Raw genomic sequence first — 13,779 nt, forward strand, 5'->3', positions numbered from 1 at the left:
GCTCTGTTTTCCAGATGTGCATTCGGAGGCCCAGAATGTAGGAGCGCCAACATAGCAAATACAAATATAAGATGTTCAGGGACTAGAGGTCTAGCTCAGTTGGTAGTGTGCCTGCTAGCATTGATAAAGCTCTGAGCTTGACCCCCAGAGCAGCAGGAAATGGGCATGGTACACACCCCTGATCTCAGCCCTGAGGAGGTGAAGGCAGAAGAATCCCAAGTTCAAAATCATCTTGGCTGCACAGTGATTTTGGAAGCAGCCTGGGGCTCATGAAACCCAGGGTCTCAAAAGACAAAGCACAATGCTTAAATATATGATCTCTAATTAAATGGAAGCTCAGGTAAGTGTAAAGCTGAAGATTTGCATACATGTCATCTGTCTTTTGTATGCAGTGCTTGCCCACAGGCATTATTTCACACTGCTCTCCCAGAGCATATTTGTGTAAGGGATATTTAAGAAACTGAGGCTGGGCATATGGCTATAACTCCAGTACCTGGGAAATCGAGACAAGAGGGGTGTGGACTTAGGGCCAGCCTGGACTACATAGTGAGACTGCCTTCCCTATAGCTGAACAACAGCAGCAACAAAACCCAAAAGCTCCTAAATAAAAAAGAAAACAAGTCTAAAATGGCAGCAGAGAGGTTTGCAGGAGAGGCTGGCAGCGCAATGGGGCACTGAGGACAAGTTGACTCATTCTGCCTGGGTTTTCTCCTGTGCTCAGCATTAGAGTTTAAATGATAGAAAACCAGAGATACTCAGCTTTCTTGCAGAGGCTGGCCACCTAGGACAAGGGCCAGGCAGGCCACAGAATTATGAAATCAGGTTGACCACTGGAGGGGGGAAAAGCATGCCCAGCATTGTCCATTCTTTGCGTTTCCTAAGAGGACTTGAAAATCTGGATTTTGTAAGGACCCCCCCCCCAGCGTTATAAGCATTAGCATCCACTAAAACCCCCATATACAGGCTGCCTGCTGGCTGGTGGGCTCTGCTGGGCATCAAGGGAAACCCATTGGGCTTCTGGCCTTGGTGCTGACACACTCCTCAATCTTCTGTCCTCAATGACTGAATCTCCCGTGTCCAGGCAGTCATGGAAACCCACCTGGAACAGTATCTGTACCAGCCACAGAAGCTTCTGGAGGACCTGAGGGCCACTGACGCCCAGCAGTTCCACACAGCCATGAAATGCCTTCTGGAAGACAAGTGGGGCCACCTGGTAAGGCATGCCTGGCAACCCCCCATGAAAAGTAGCAGGACAGTTGACATTTCTGGGGCCATTTTTGGCTCCTTCCTCCTTTCTCTATCACCACCCTAGCTTGGGACTCTAAGACCTGTCTCTTTTCCTTCAATTTCTCCATGCTACACTGTTTCTACTCTTGTGGGTACTAAAGTTCTTCTAACCATTGAGTTGGTAAGTGTCTGAGGGCGACTGCTGTGTGTGATGGGTGTAGAGAAAGAACTGTCCCTGTCCTTAAGGTTACCCAGCTCTCCTGAGGCTCAAGTTTGATATCTAACACTACCAAAATAATTAAATAAAAAGTAAGCATATAACCATTAAAATGTTTAAATTCTTCTCCAGACCCATGTGAATTAAAACTAATAAGAATCTTAACATTTCAGAGCTGGAGGGGTGGCTCAGCTGTGATATGGCTCAGGATGAAAGCAAGCAACACCTGACAATGACCACAAAACAAGTTTAGTGACATGCACTCAGCACAGAGAGCAAGATCCCAAGCCCTAGAATGCCCCGAGGCTCCAAAGCTGAGGGCTAGTGTCCATTTATTTCAGAGAGCAGCATGCAAATCACTGTTCCAAAATGGAGTTGAGAACCCTTGCTAAGCCTCTGCTTCCTCATGTAGACTCAGGATGGAAAGATTCTCCTTCTCCTCCTTCTCCTTCTCCTCCTTCTCCTTCTCCTTCTCCTTCTCCTCCTTCTCCTTCTCCTTCTCCTTCTCCTTCTCCTTCCCTCTCCCTCTCCCTCTCCCTCTCCCTCTCCCTCTCCCTCTCCCTCTCCCTCTCCCTCTCCCTCTCCCTCTCCCTCTCCCTCTCCCTCTCCCTCTCCCTCTCCCTCTCCCTCTCCCTCTCCCTCTCCCTCTCCCTCTCCCCTCTCCCTCTCCCCTCTCCCTCTCCCCCTCCCCCTCCCCCTCCCCCTCCCCCTCCCCCTCCCCTCCCCCTCCCCTCCACCTCCCCCTTCCCCTTCCCCTTCCCCTCCCCCTCCTCCTCTTCTTCTCCTCCTCCTCCTCCTCCTCCTCCTCCTCCTCCTCCTCCTCCTCCTCCTCTTCTTCTTCTTCTAAAGAATGATCCTACATGGGTCCTGGGAATTGAACTCAGGTCTTGAGCAAAAGCAGCGCACATTCTTCAGTACTGAGCCACCTCTCCAGCTCTGAAATGCTGATTCTTTTTTTTTTTTTTTTAAATAGGAAGGATGAGTTTATTGGTAATCAAAATTCTCATTATCTATGACTAAAGTTAAGATTATTATTAGTTTAATTCACACAGGTTTTGGAAGGACTTAAACATTTTAATGGTTATACACTTACTTTTTATTTAATTATTTTGGTAGTGCTAAGTATCAAACCTAGGACCTCAGGAGTGCTAGGCAAACTGTGTCCCTAACTCCTAATCTGTTTTACTTTAATATTAGTTATTAAAACATAATAGCCACTAGCTCAGTGTGAATAGATTTCATTTAAATATGAACTTTAGATTTTAAAAAAAGATTCAGTTTAAAATCTTATAAAAAGACATTATGATGTTTATTGAGGCTTTTCTACATATGAGATATTTTTCTAAGGGAATGGCCAGCAAGGGACAAGTGAGTAAAAGTGTAAGGTTTGTAGGCCACACACACCCCAGTCACAGTTAATTAATCCTGATATTAGGTCCCATGGGTATATGCCAATAAAACTTTATTCATAAAACCAGTGGTGGGCCAGGTCGCTTGTTTGTCATTGTTTTAAGGGTTTAGCATTCATGGATTAATTTAATCTTCTCCACAGCATTCTTAAACAAGTTTAAGAAGAATGTTACCATTTAAGGACAGGCTTGCTGGCTCATGTCTGCAATCCCAGAACTCAGAAGGCTGAGGCAGGAAGAGATTTTGACATCATTCTGGACTACATAGAAAGTTTCAGTTCAGGTTGGACTACAGAAGTTCATTCTCTCTCTCTCTCTCTCTCTCTCTCTCTCTCTCTCTCTCTCTCTCTCCCTCCCCTCTCTCTCTCCCCTCTCTTTCCTCTCTCCCACTCTCTCAAACACACACACACACACACACACACACACACACACACACACACACACATACACTGAAGGTTTAACATAGTGGTTAAGTGCTGGCCTAGGATACACAACTTTTTTAATTCCATGTGCAGCACCTGCAAACAAAATAAAAAAATAAAAAATAAGTTTGCATTTTAATAATCACGTGAGCAAACAGTCTTGCAGAGCATAAGAACCTCTAGTGACACAACTTAGAAACACTGAATCTGAGGGTGGAAAATGGGTTCCTACCTGGAGAAGCCAAGGACCTATCTCAGGGTGATGTTTTTAAAAACCTGTGAAACAAATCACAGGCCATAAAGGAAGTCAGTTCTCTTGAAGAACACTTACAGAAAGGCCCAGTACAAACACAGAGGTGAGCTGTGTGTTTCTTTAACATATCCACTAATAGAACTCAGCAGCAGGTCTAGTGACTTCTAGAACTCTCAACAAGTGTTGACTGGAAAGATCTCAGATGTCTGCAGTCACTGTAGTGCATTGTGAAAACGCCCGTGGTCTCTGTCGTGACAAAGATCCTGCTCCGGCTGCAGAGCCCGGTGCCTATGGCCACCCCTGGAGTGAACACAAGTTGGTTCTATGCTAACGGAAGTGAAGGTGTCATGATGCCCACCCAGGGGATGGGAAGCTGCCTACTATGGGAAGAGCAGGTGAAAGCCTTGCTTTTAAGCCTAAGGTGATGGAAACTTCTAGAAATTTCCACTAGCAGCATGGTAGGAAACTCCGACCCTGCATTTCTTTGTGCTTCCAGTCCTGTTGAGTCAAGAGTCCTCTTGACTCAACATGTGACTGATGTCATGTGACTGATGGTTTGAATATGTAATGTGCCCCATAAACTCATAGTCCCTAGCTGGTGAGTCTGTTTTGGGAGTTGTGGTGAAAATTTTAGGAGATGGGGCCTAATTGAAGATAGTAGGTCTTGGGGGCAGGTTTTGAAGATTATGAATGGTTACTCCATTTCCCTGTTTCCTGTCAACAATGCCGTGAACAACCCCTCTACAAGTTCCCACCCCTGTCATGTTCTGCTTAAGCATGGGACTGAGTGACCATGAACCAATCCCCCTGAAACCAGGACACCAGATAAACACTTCCTCCTTCAAGCTGTCTTCTCATGTACTTTGGCCACACAGCTACAGAGACTCTAACTTCTCTCATTCCTTCAGGACCTGGAGGACATTGTCATCAACTTGGGAGACATTCGGGATGAGGCCCTTCAGAGCCCTGGTGTGAATCGAAGCCTGTTTCTCATCACGCTGGAACGCTGTTTCCAGGTGTTGAATGCCTTGGAGTGTGTGGAGGTCCTGGGCAGGATGCTCAGAGGGTCCTCTGGCAGCTTCCTGCAGCCAGACATCATGGACAGGCTACCCCAGGACCTGCACGAGGATGCCTTTAAGAACCTGTGAGTCTTTCCCTTCGAACACTCAATTCTGTAGGCTGCTCAGGGACTGCCATGAGGATTCAGGGAGGTTGGTATCCGGTAAGGAGGAAGATTGTGGCACAGGTAGACATACCTCTTCTGAAGCAGAACTGAGAGATGCTTTGATGAAAACTCTTCTCTTGATTGTAGTCATCTGGAAACTCTTCTAGTTTTTGCCACATCTATTCTCTACCTGCCCTGTGGTCTGTTTTGTGATTTTTCTTTACTATTCTTTGCCCATTTAAGCCTGGGGAATGGCTCGGTGGTAAAGCATGTGGCTGTACAAACACGGGGACCAGAGTTTGGATCGACAGAGCTGTCAATGGCAGGTGGATGTGTCAGCTTGCCTGTAATTCCAGCCTGGGAAGGCAAAGACAGGGCATTGCCAGAACAAACAAGCTAGAGAGCCTAGCCTTATCAGCAGGTTCTGGGCTTGATTGAGAGACTCTGCCTCAATGAATAAAGTGGAAAAGCAAGCAACGAAGATTCTCAACATCAGCATTAGCCTCCATAGGCATGAGCACATATGTGCACCCACACACATGCAAACAGACATGCGCAACACACACAAATACATGGAAAAGAAAAAAAGTAAAGAAAAGTTGGCTTCATTTTTATAAATGGAAAATCAGTATTTTTATTTTAAGTAAAAAAAAAAAAATCTTAAAACACACTGGAAACCAGTGCTGTGATATCCTCACTAACTACATTGTTCTCCTGAGCATCTTGGTTAGCTGTAGGCTGGGTACCTTGGACAAAAGACACTTATCTCTGGTGACTGGGACTTCCAAGGTCAAGGCACCGCAGGTTTGGTATCTTTCTCTTTTCTGAGTCATAGGAGCATCTTCTTGGTATGTTCTCTCAAGGCAGAGGGTTGTAAGAGCCCTCTGGAGTCTCTTAGACAGGGGCACTAATTCCAGTCATGACCTTGAGCTGTGTTGCCCCAGGTTTTCTCTCCCATCTTACTCTACCTACCTAGCACCCCTTTTCTTGTCTTTATGGTGAGGAGACTAACTGACTCCCCCTAGGGCAGTGGCATCCCATGGGGGATGGGAAATAGCATTCTGCAGTGGAAAACTTGTCTCTTAAGTAATGCTTACCACTTTGTATGCGTGTGTGTGTGTGTGTGTGTCTGTGTGTGTACATGTCTCTGTGTGTCCATGTCTCCCAGTTTTCCCTGCTTTTCAACTATCCTTGCTCTTAAAAAAAAACCAAAAACAAAAAAAAACAAGGGGCTGGAGACAGGGCCCAGTGGTTAAGAGCACTTGGTGCTCTTGCAGAAGACCTGAGTTTGGCTCCTAGTCTCTGCATCCAGTGGCTCACAGCCACCCATGACTCCAGTTCCAGGGGATCCGAAGCCCTCTTCTGGCCTCTGCTGCCACTGCACACATGCAATGCACATACAGTTAAGCAGTCACACACATAATAAAATAAAATTTGAAACAAAAAGCCAATGGAAAGGAAAGAAAGAGATTGAAAATACAAAGACAGCGTTGTGAGGGGTTAATGGACAACTTGTATGTGAGCATATAGAATGACTGGAAGGGAGGCTGTGGGAATGCGCACTAGGAAAGGTGGGTGAATTGTTGACACGGTGGGTTGTACTCATGGTGTGGGTGTGAGTAGAGGAAGGCTCCCAGGACACAGAGGTTTGGAAGGTTTTTCAAGACGAGCAGGAGGGTTGAGCAGTGCCAGAGGCCATGGCGAGTCCTCCTTGTACCAACTAGGACCTCTGTGTTGGAAAGAAGGAGATAACAGTGACTGGAGCCAAGGTGGTGGCATGGCAGTGGCCAGTCAGACTTCAGTGGCTTAGAAAATGACAAGACCACTTCCCACCAGCAGGAGGTTATTTGTCAAGGCACTAGAGATGACAGGTGCTGATAACAATTAGAGAAATCACAGATGGACTGTGGTGACATTGGGAACATACCATGGGGCAACTGCTGCAGAAGACAGTTGGTAATTCCTTAAGGGGCTAAACAGGAAGAGGGGGCGTGCAGCTTACTGGTAGAGCATGCACATCCCATGTGTGAACTTTAGGTTCAATTCCAAGCAGCAACAAACAAAGAAAAAAGACAAAAGATGAACACAATCTAAATGTCCATTGGCTGATGACCAGACAACTAAAGTGTAGTCTACCCATATAATGGAATATTATGTATTCATAAGAAGGAACGAAGGCCTGGTGCTTACTCCATTATGTCAGCCTTGAAAACATCACGTGAGTGCAAGAAGCAAGACGCATAAATGACCTCATTTATGTGTAGTATCCAGAACAGGAAAATCCATAGAGAGAAGTGGATTGGTGGTTTCCAGGAGCTGGAGATCCAGGGGCTGAGAGGTGGCAGCTAAGGGGATGGCTTCCTCTGTATGCTGCTGGAAATGTTGATGATGGTGGGTTTTAGTGAATTCCAGAGGTAATCAAGTTGACAGCCAAGAACATCCACCACACACCCACTCTCACACAATATATATCTAAGCTCTGTGCATACTGTGTTTGGATCTTGAGTTACTTCACATAGGACAATTCTTTCTAGTTTCATCCCTTTTCTTGAAAGTCTTCTGACTTTATTTTCTTGGGGTATGATCTTATGCAGCCCAGGCTAGCCTTGAAGTTGCTGAGTTCAAGGCTGCTCTTGAATGGACTCTCCTGATTCTGTTTTTGGCAGCACTGGTGAATTCCATACGTTAAATAGGTTCATTATAGGGCATGTAAGCTATGTCTCAAAAAAGCTATTACACACACAAAAGGAAGTGAGAACTGAGGAAGCAGAGGCAGGGCCCACAGGATGCTCTTTGGAAAACAGTCAATACAGCAAAGGCGTGTGGAGGGTTTCAGCATGGCAGCTCTGGGCACAATGCCCTCACAGCTCCTTCAGGGTGGGTGTCCACCTGTGTATTGTTAATGGACACCCGTGTCCGTGTGTCTTAGATCCGCAGTGTTCAAAGACCTGTATGACCAGACTTCAGCTCACACCCAGAGAGCTGTCTACTCATGGATGACGGGGATCCTGAGGACACCCTTCAACGTCACTGGTGAGACCTGCCTGCCAGGGGTGGGGGTTGGTTGAAGTAACTTCTAGGGTAACTCCACCCTCTAATCTGAGTTGCTTTCATTGCTTTTATGAGTTTCACTCCATCCCCTCTGCCACAGTTCCAGGACCATGTTCCCTGGCATCAGCCTCATCCTCCAATGCTCACGTTTCTGAAATGAGGATGTGTCTGTTTCACAAGTAGCTGTTTGTTGCGCGTGCCTCCCGTGTCCCCTTTTCACCCGTGGAAGAGAAACATGAGAGGCAGAATTCGGATATCACCACAGGGAGGCTTTACTTGTATCAGCAAACGTGAAAAACCGCGGAAGGGCCAAAGACAGGAAGAGGCACAGCTTAAATACACCCTAGAGTGACGTGTTCACTTCTGATTGGCTGTTCACTCATCACCCCATATTACGCCTCGGGATGGGCAGTGACTTTTGGCGCGCTTTTGCCTTTTGCACCTGCGCAGTCCATTGTTTACTAGTGGGAAGGACACGATGTCCGAGCCATCTTAGAATGGCGAATTATACCACTGCTAACAGCGGCTTCCTACAGCTGTTGCATGGCCTCATTCTGTGGTGACAGCTTACATTTGATGACAGTAGGCTCTCTATGTGTAAAATGTTCAAAATCTGTGTAAAATTTGTGCATTAAAGTGAGATACATTCAGTCTCTGACCTCCACATGTGCATACATACATGTATCCACACACATATGAATACTCATACACATTTGTATATCATGCACACATACCCATGCCAAAGACGAGTAAATATTTCAGCTTACTAAACCTGTAGTCAGACACTGAATTTTGAAAGCAGGCACAGATGATGGATGAATGAGGGGGCTTGCTTCCCAGTAAAGTAAATATGGACATTGGTATTTGAACTAATATAATATTCATGGTTTACCAAGCATTAGTGCTTTTTAATTTTTTTTTCAGTTGTGTAAAAACTGTTCTTGGTTTTCAGATTATATAAAAACTGGGTGGCCTGGGTCCATCTCATTGGCTAGGGTTGGCCAGTCTCTGAACTAGGAAATCAGGGAAGACTTCTCCAAAGGATGCCATCTGGAATAAGTCCAAGATGAAGGGATTGACGCTATCCTGTGAGGCTCAGGGAGGGGAGACATTTGATGGTGAGGGACAGCAGACACATTCAAAGGATTTGGAGTGAGAATGAGCTGCGTGTTGGGAGGACACAGGAAGCCAACAGAGAGGGAGCATGGGGTGTCCCTTCCTGGAATCAATCTCTGAGACTCCCGTGGGAGCAACTTTAATTAACAGATAATCATTGTCTTAAACACATGGGTGAATTCCCCCAGCCTGGCTCCATTCATGGCTTCCGGTAGCCTGAGCCTCCACCACAGAACCCTGAGGAGGCTACTCAGGCCTTTATTGTCAGTTTAGTTAGGAACCAATTTTCCTTCTAGAATCCCTGTGTGGCAAGCTCCATTATTAAATTACAGTGAATTCAAGTTCATTCTGTTTGGGCCCTAGATTCTTTTAGTCCATGAACTCCCCAGAGTTAACAGGCTGAACTTTGACTGTTAAAATACTGCATGTTTGGGGACCATGGTTCTGTAAAACTGCCGCTTCTGCTTTGTCATTGGTTGGGGAAAGGCCAGTTCAGCTTGGATCTCGGTGAATGTGGTGGCCCTTGTGGCCACACTTCCCTTCAATAGCCACTCCAGATGTCAACAGTGACATCTATACACTTCAGTTTAAAAGTGTGTGCATGTGCGCGCGTGCGTGCGTGCGTGCGTGCGTGCGTGCGTGTGTGTGTGTGTGTGTGTGTGTGTGTGTGAGATGTGGGTGAGTGTACAACGATGTGATGTCTACTAGAGGTAGTAGACATCAGATGGCTTCCTCAGCTACTTTTCAGTTTATTATTGTAAGCCAGGGGGCGCTCGCTAAACCTGGAGCTCACGGATTGGCTAGACCAGCTGGCCAATGAGCGCTTTGGCCAATGAGGATGCAAAGAATCCACAGACATCCTCACTCTTACCACTGGAGCGCTGGGTTACAGACATATGCTTCTGTGGGTGCTATAGATCCAAACTTGGGTCCTTGTGTTTCTGAGGCAGCACTTTACCAATGGAGTCATCTCCCCAGCCCCCAACCCCACCTGTCTAACTCCCTAGTTTGAGGAGATAACAGGGTTTTGTTTATTTGTTTTGTGCATCAGCCCACGAAAATGCCGATGTGTGCATCTCATTCAGACCCTGCCAGTGTCCACAGCTCCTAAACAGTTCTTGGTGACAGATTTATATGGTATCACTTCTTCTTTTTCTCCAAATGTCACAACTCCAATGATGTGTGTAACAATCTGTACCAAAGGCCTGGGGGCAGGGCAGTCTCCACCAGTTCCAGCTCATTGAAACCTGAAGTTGGACCCTGGCTGTGATTGTTCTTAAAGTCACAGGTGTAGGATTTCAGATGCCAGAGCACAATGACACAGACTCCTCGAGAAATTGCTAAAAGAAAGAGGTTATTTCCAGCTAAGGAGATAAAATACAACTCAAGCTGGGTTTGATAGCACAATTCCAGCTCTATGGGAGGCTCGGCACAAGGATAGCAAGTTCAATACTGGACCAGGGAACTGAGTAAGCCCTTACAACTAAGGGAACACAGGGTGGAGAGATTCTTGGTGACTGAGCCCTGGCCTGATCTGTGTGAAGCCTTGGATTCAACCCCTAGCATCATCTAAATAAAAACAAAACAAAACAAAACAAAACAACAAAAGCAAAAGTGGAACTGAGGGGTTGGAGAGATAGCTCAGTTGGCAAAGTGCTTGGAAGGTAACTCCTGAAGACCTGAGTTCAATCCCCAGACTCCATGCAAAAAGTCAGGCATAGGGGTGTATGCTTATAATTTCAGTGTTGGGGATGGAGAGACATCCCCAAGGATCCTAGTCCACTCAGTGAGTGCTAGGGTAGTGAGAGATTATTTCAAAAAGCAAATAAGCAAACAATCCACAAAACAAAAATAATAATAATAAAAAAAAGAAGTTGGATAGCATTTGAGAAATAGGAAGTTGCCCTTTGGCTTAAACAAACACACACACACACACACACACACACACACACACACACACACACACACCAAAAAGGCTTCAGGAAGAAGAAAATTTGAACCCAGTTTTGAAGGTATATAAAAATTAAGGAAAGACATTCCAGGCAAGCAGAGATTCCAGAAACCTGGGGTCCATGCTGGCAAACTGGGTTTCATTCAAATATAGTACATTGTGGGAATAAGGATGATAACCTGCTATCATGATTACTAACTGGATTAAAATGAAGTAGCAATAAGAGAGGCAAACATACTTCATGCTGTCAGATTATTGACTAAAGAATCAAACTCAAAGCAAATCACTATGGTTTTGGGTCTCAAGTACTAAAACATCATCTGAGTGCCTCACAAGTTCCAGGTAATGATGACGTCGGTCTGCAGACCATACCATACAGTCAAGTAGCAAGTCTCAGATGGTGGCTGTCTGTGGCTGTGGCCTGTGTGTCTCCTGGGGGGTCTCACAGGTGAGACTCAGTCAATGGTAGTTGAATGAGTTAAGGAATAACACGGAGTCCTGACATCAAAGATGCCTTGGACCACTACACACCATGTGGTACAAGTGCATGCGTATGTATGTGGAGGCCAAAGTCAGTGCTGGGAGGCTCCCTCAGTCACTTCCCACTCTATTTGTTTACTTAAGTGTGTGTGTGTGTGTGTGTGTGTGTGTGTGTGTGTGTGCATCTGTGTGCTCGGTCACATGAGTACAGGTACACACATGTGCATTCCTGTGGAGGCCAGAAGAGAGTGTCAGATCCCTTGGAGCTAGAGTTCTAGGTGGTTGTGAGTGGCCCACCCCAGGTGTTAGGAACTGAACTTGGGCTCTCTACAGGAGCATTTAGGGCTCTTAATTGTTGAGCTTTCTCGACAACTCTTCCAGCTTAGTTTTTGAAACAAAATCTTTCATTGAACCTGGAGCACACTAATTTGGCTAGGCTGTCTGGCCAGCAAGACCTGGAAATCTGCCCCTTTCTACCTCCCCAATGCTGGGATTATCCAAGTATTAGAGACAGGTTTTATTTATATATTTATTTATTTATTTATTTATTTATTTATTTATTTATTTATTTTCCCTTATTTTAATGTGGGCTCTGAGGCACCAAGCTCAGGTGCTCATGCTTGTATGGCCAGCACTTCACCAGCTGCACCCCCTCCCCACTGAGAAGCTGTTATTTGTGCATCTATTTATTTTTTCTTTTTCTCTTTGCAGATGGCTCAATTTCATGGGTCAGTGCAGAAAAGTTATGGATTTTGGGCAGATACATGGTTCACCTATCATTTGAAGAAATTATGAACATTAGTCCTATAGAAGTAAGTTGGAAGAGTCTATTTTTGTGTTCTTATTGCTAATTCACCTTGAGTGATGTGTGCTCTAGATTTCCAGTGTTTGCTAAGCCAAGGTGTCCTGGGAACCGTATACCATAGCCAGATATATCTTTAGCTTTTAGATAAAACTCCTGGAACTAAGTCTCAAGGAGTCAATGGTGGGGTTGCATTCCAGCACAGAAGAGATAAGAAGAAAAGGGATCGTGGTCCACTGAGGGCATTGACATGGCCAGCATGATATGAAGGGAACACTGGCTATGACCCAAGACTCATGTGAGGGAATTTGTGTGTGGGTGTGTGTGTGCTCTAGAAAAGCCAAGGACAATAGCTATTGAGTTTCCAGTGCCTGCCCTCAAGCCAAAGTAGCATGGATTAATGGTTGCTTCTATAAATAGTGACTTCTATGAATAGCTACTTCAACATGAGCGATGATTGGATCTGAGCTTGGCGTTCACGGTGGAGAAATGTGTGTGGCTCATGTTGCTGAACTCACCCGACGATTTGTCTCTTCCCTTCTGATGTTGACTCAATGATGTTAAGATCCTTTGGGCATTGTAACTGAAATGTAGCCTCTGAAGAGTGCTCCAACAGAGGTTCCTAAGGAGCTTGAAAGGTTGTAAAACAGCAAAGACGTGTGAGGTGCACCTAGCCTCCTAGGTAAAAGACAGGAACCATGGCTGGCCAGATGGCTTAGCAGGTAATGCCCTGATTTAAAAATCAGGGCATTTTTAAGATCAGGCATGTATGGAACACTTCTCATGGTCTACAAATATAGAGAGGTGGGGTAGATTTAGATATAGTCAAAGGGTATAATCCTAAAGGGAGGATTCTATGGTCACCTTCTTTCCCGTGTGGGGTATGTGTGTGTATGCACATGTGTGAAACTATATTTGAATATGTGTGCAATAGTGTGTGTAGGCCCAAGGTCAGTGTCAGATGTCTTTCTTGATTGCTCTCCACTTACTTTTTAGAAAATTATTACTTTGTTATTTTTATGTGTATGGATGTTTTGCCTGCATGTATGACTATGTACCACTTGCAATGCTTGGTGCTCATGGAGGCCAGAAGAGAGCATAGATCCCCTGGAAGTGAAGTTCCAGATGGCTGTGAGCCCCTATATGGGTGCTGAGAGTTGGACTTGGATCCTCTGGAAGAGCAGCGAGTGCCTTCAACTACTGAATGTTCTCTTCAGCCCCTGCTCCCCGCTTTGTTTATTTGGGCAGGATCTCTAGCAGAGCCCAGAGCCCATCCATTCTGGCTAGTATAGCTCACCATCTTGGCCCATGGATAGCTTGTCTCTACCTCCGTAGTGCTGGAATACAAGGGCTGCCACTCCTGTCTGACTCTTTATGTGACTTCTGGGGATCTGAACCCTTTCCCTCATGTTTGGACTTTGGCTACTGAGCTATTTCCCCAGTCCATTGAGCACTTTTTGAAATACAGAACTAGAGGGCACCACCATGTAGAATGGTAAGTCCATTAGAAATAGGAAGTAAAACCACAATAAACCCTATGGTCATATAAGATGCCAGTGTGATACCATTGGACATGTAGGCAAGTGGAGCAGGAATATAGAGTCTGAACAATACACTTAGTACTATGTGTTATATATATGCTACATTTTGTATCTTGCAAACAGAACACATGCTTTGTCCACTGTC

General features: G+C 45.5%; 1 protein-coding gene across 2 annotated transcripts in view; it reads left to right on the forward strand.

Annotated features, from left to right (window-relative positions):
• Otoa (otoancorin) overlaps positions 1-13,779 on the forward strand; it is a 72,662-nt gene that overhangs the window by 14,865 nt on the left and 44,018 nt on the right. For both annotated transcript variants that reach the window (XM_076942071.1, XM_076942064.1), the window contains 4 exons: positions 1,082-1,213; positions 4,437-4,672; positions 7,623-7,726; positions 12,003-12,103. In XM_076942071.1, coding sequence (XP_076798186.1) covers positions 1,082-1,213; positions 4,437-4,672; positions 7,623-7,726; positions 12,003-12,103 — 573 coding nt within the window. The remainder of the gene's footprint in view (positions 1-1,081; positions 1,214-4,436; positions 4,673-7,622; positions 7,727-12,002; positions 12,104-13,779) is intronic.

The sequence above is a fragment of the Arvicanthis niloticus genome, chromosome 1 (assembly GCF_011762505.2).
Source record: "Arvicanthis niloticus isolate mArvNil1 chromosome 1, mArvNil1.pat.X, whole genome shotgun sequence".
Taxonomy (NCBI): Eukaryota; Metazoa; Chordata; class Mammalia; order Rodentia; family Muridae; genus Arvicanthis; species Arvicanthis niloticus.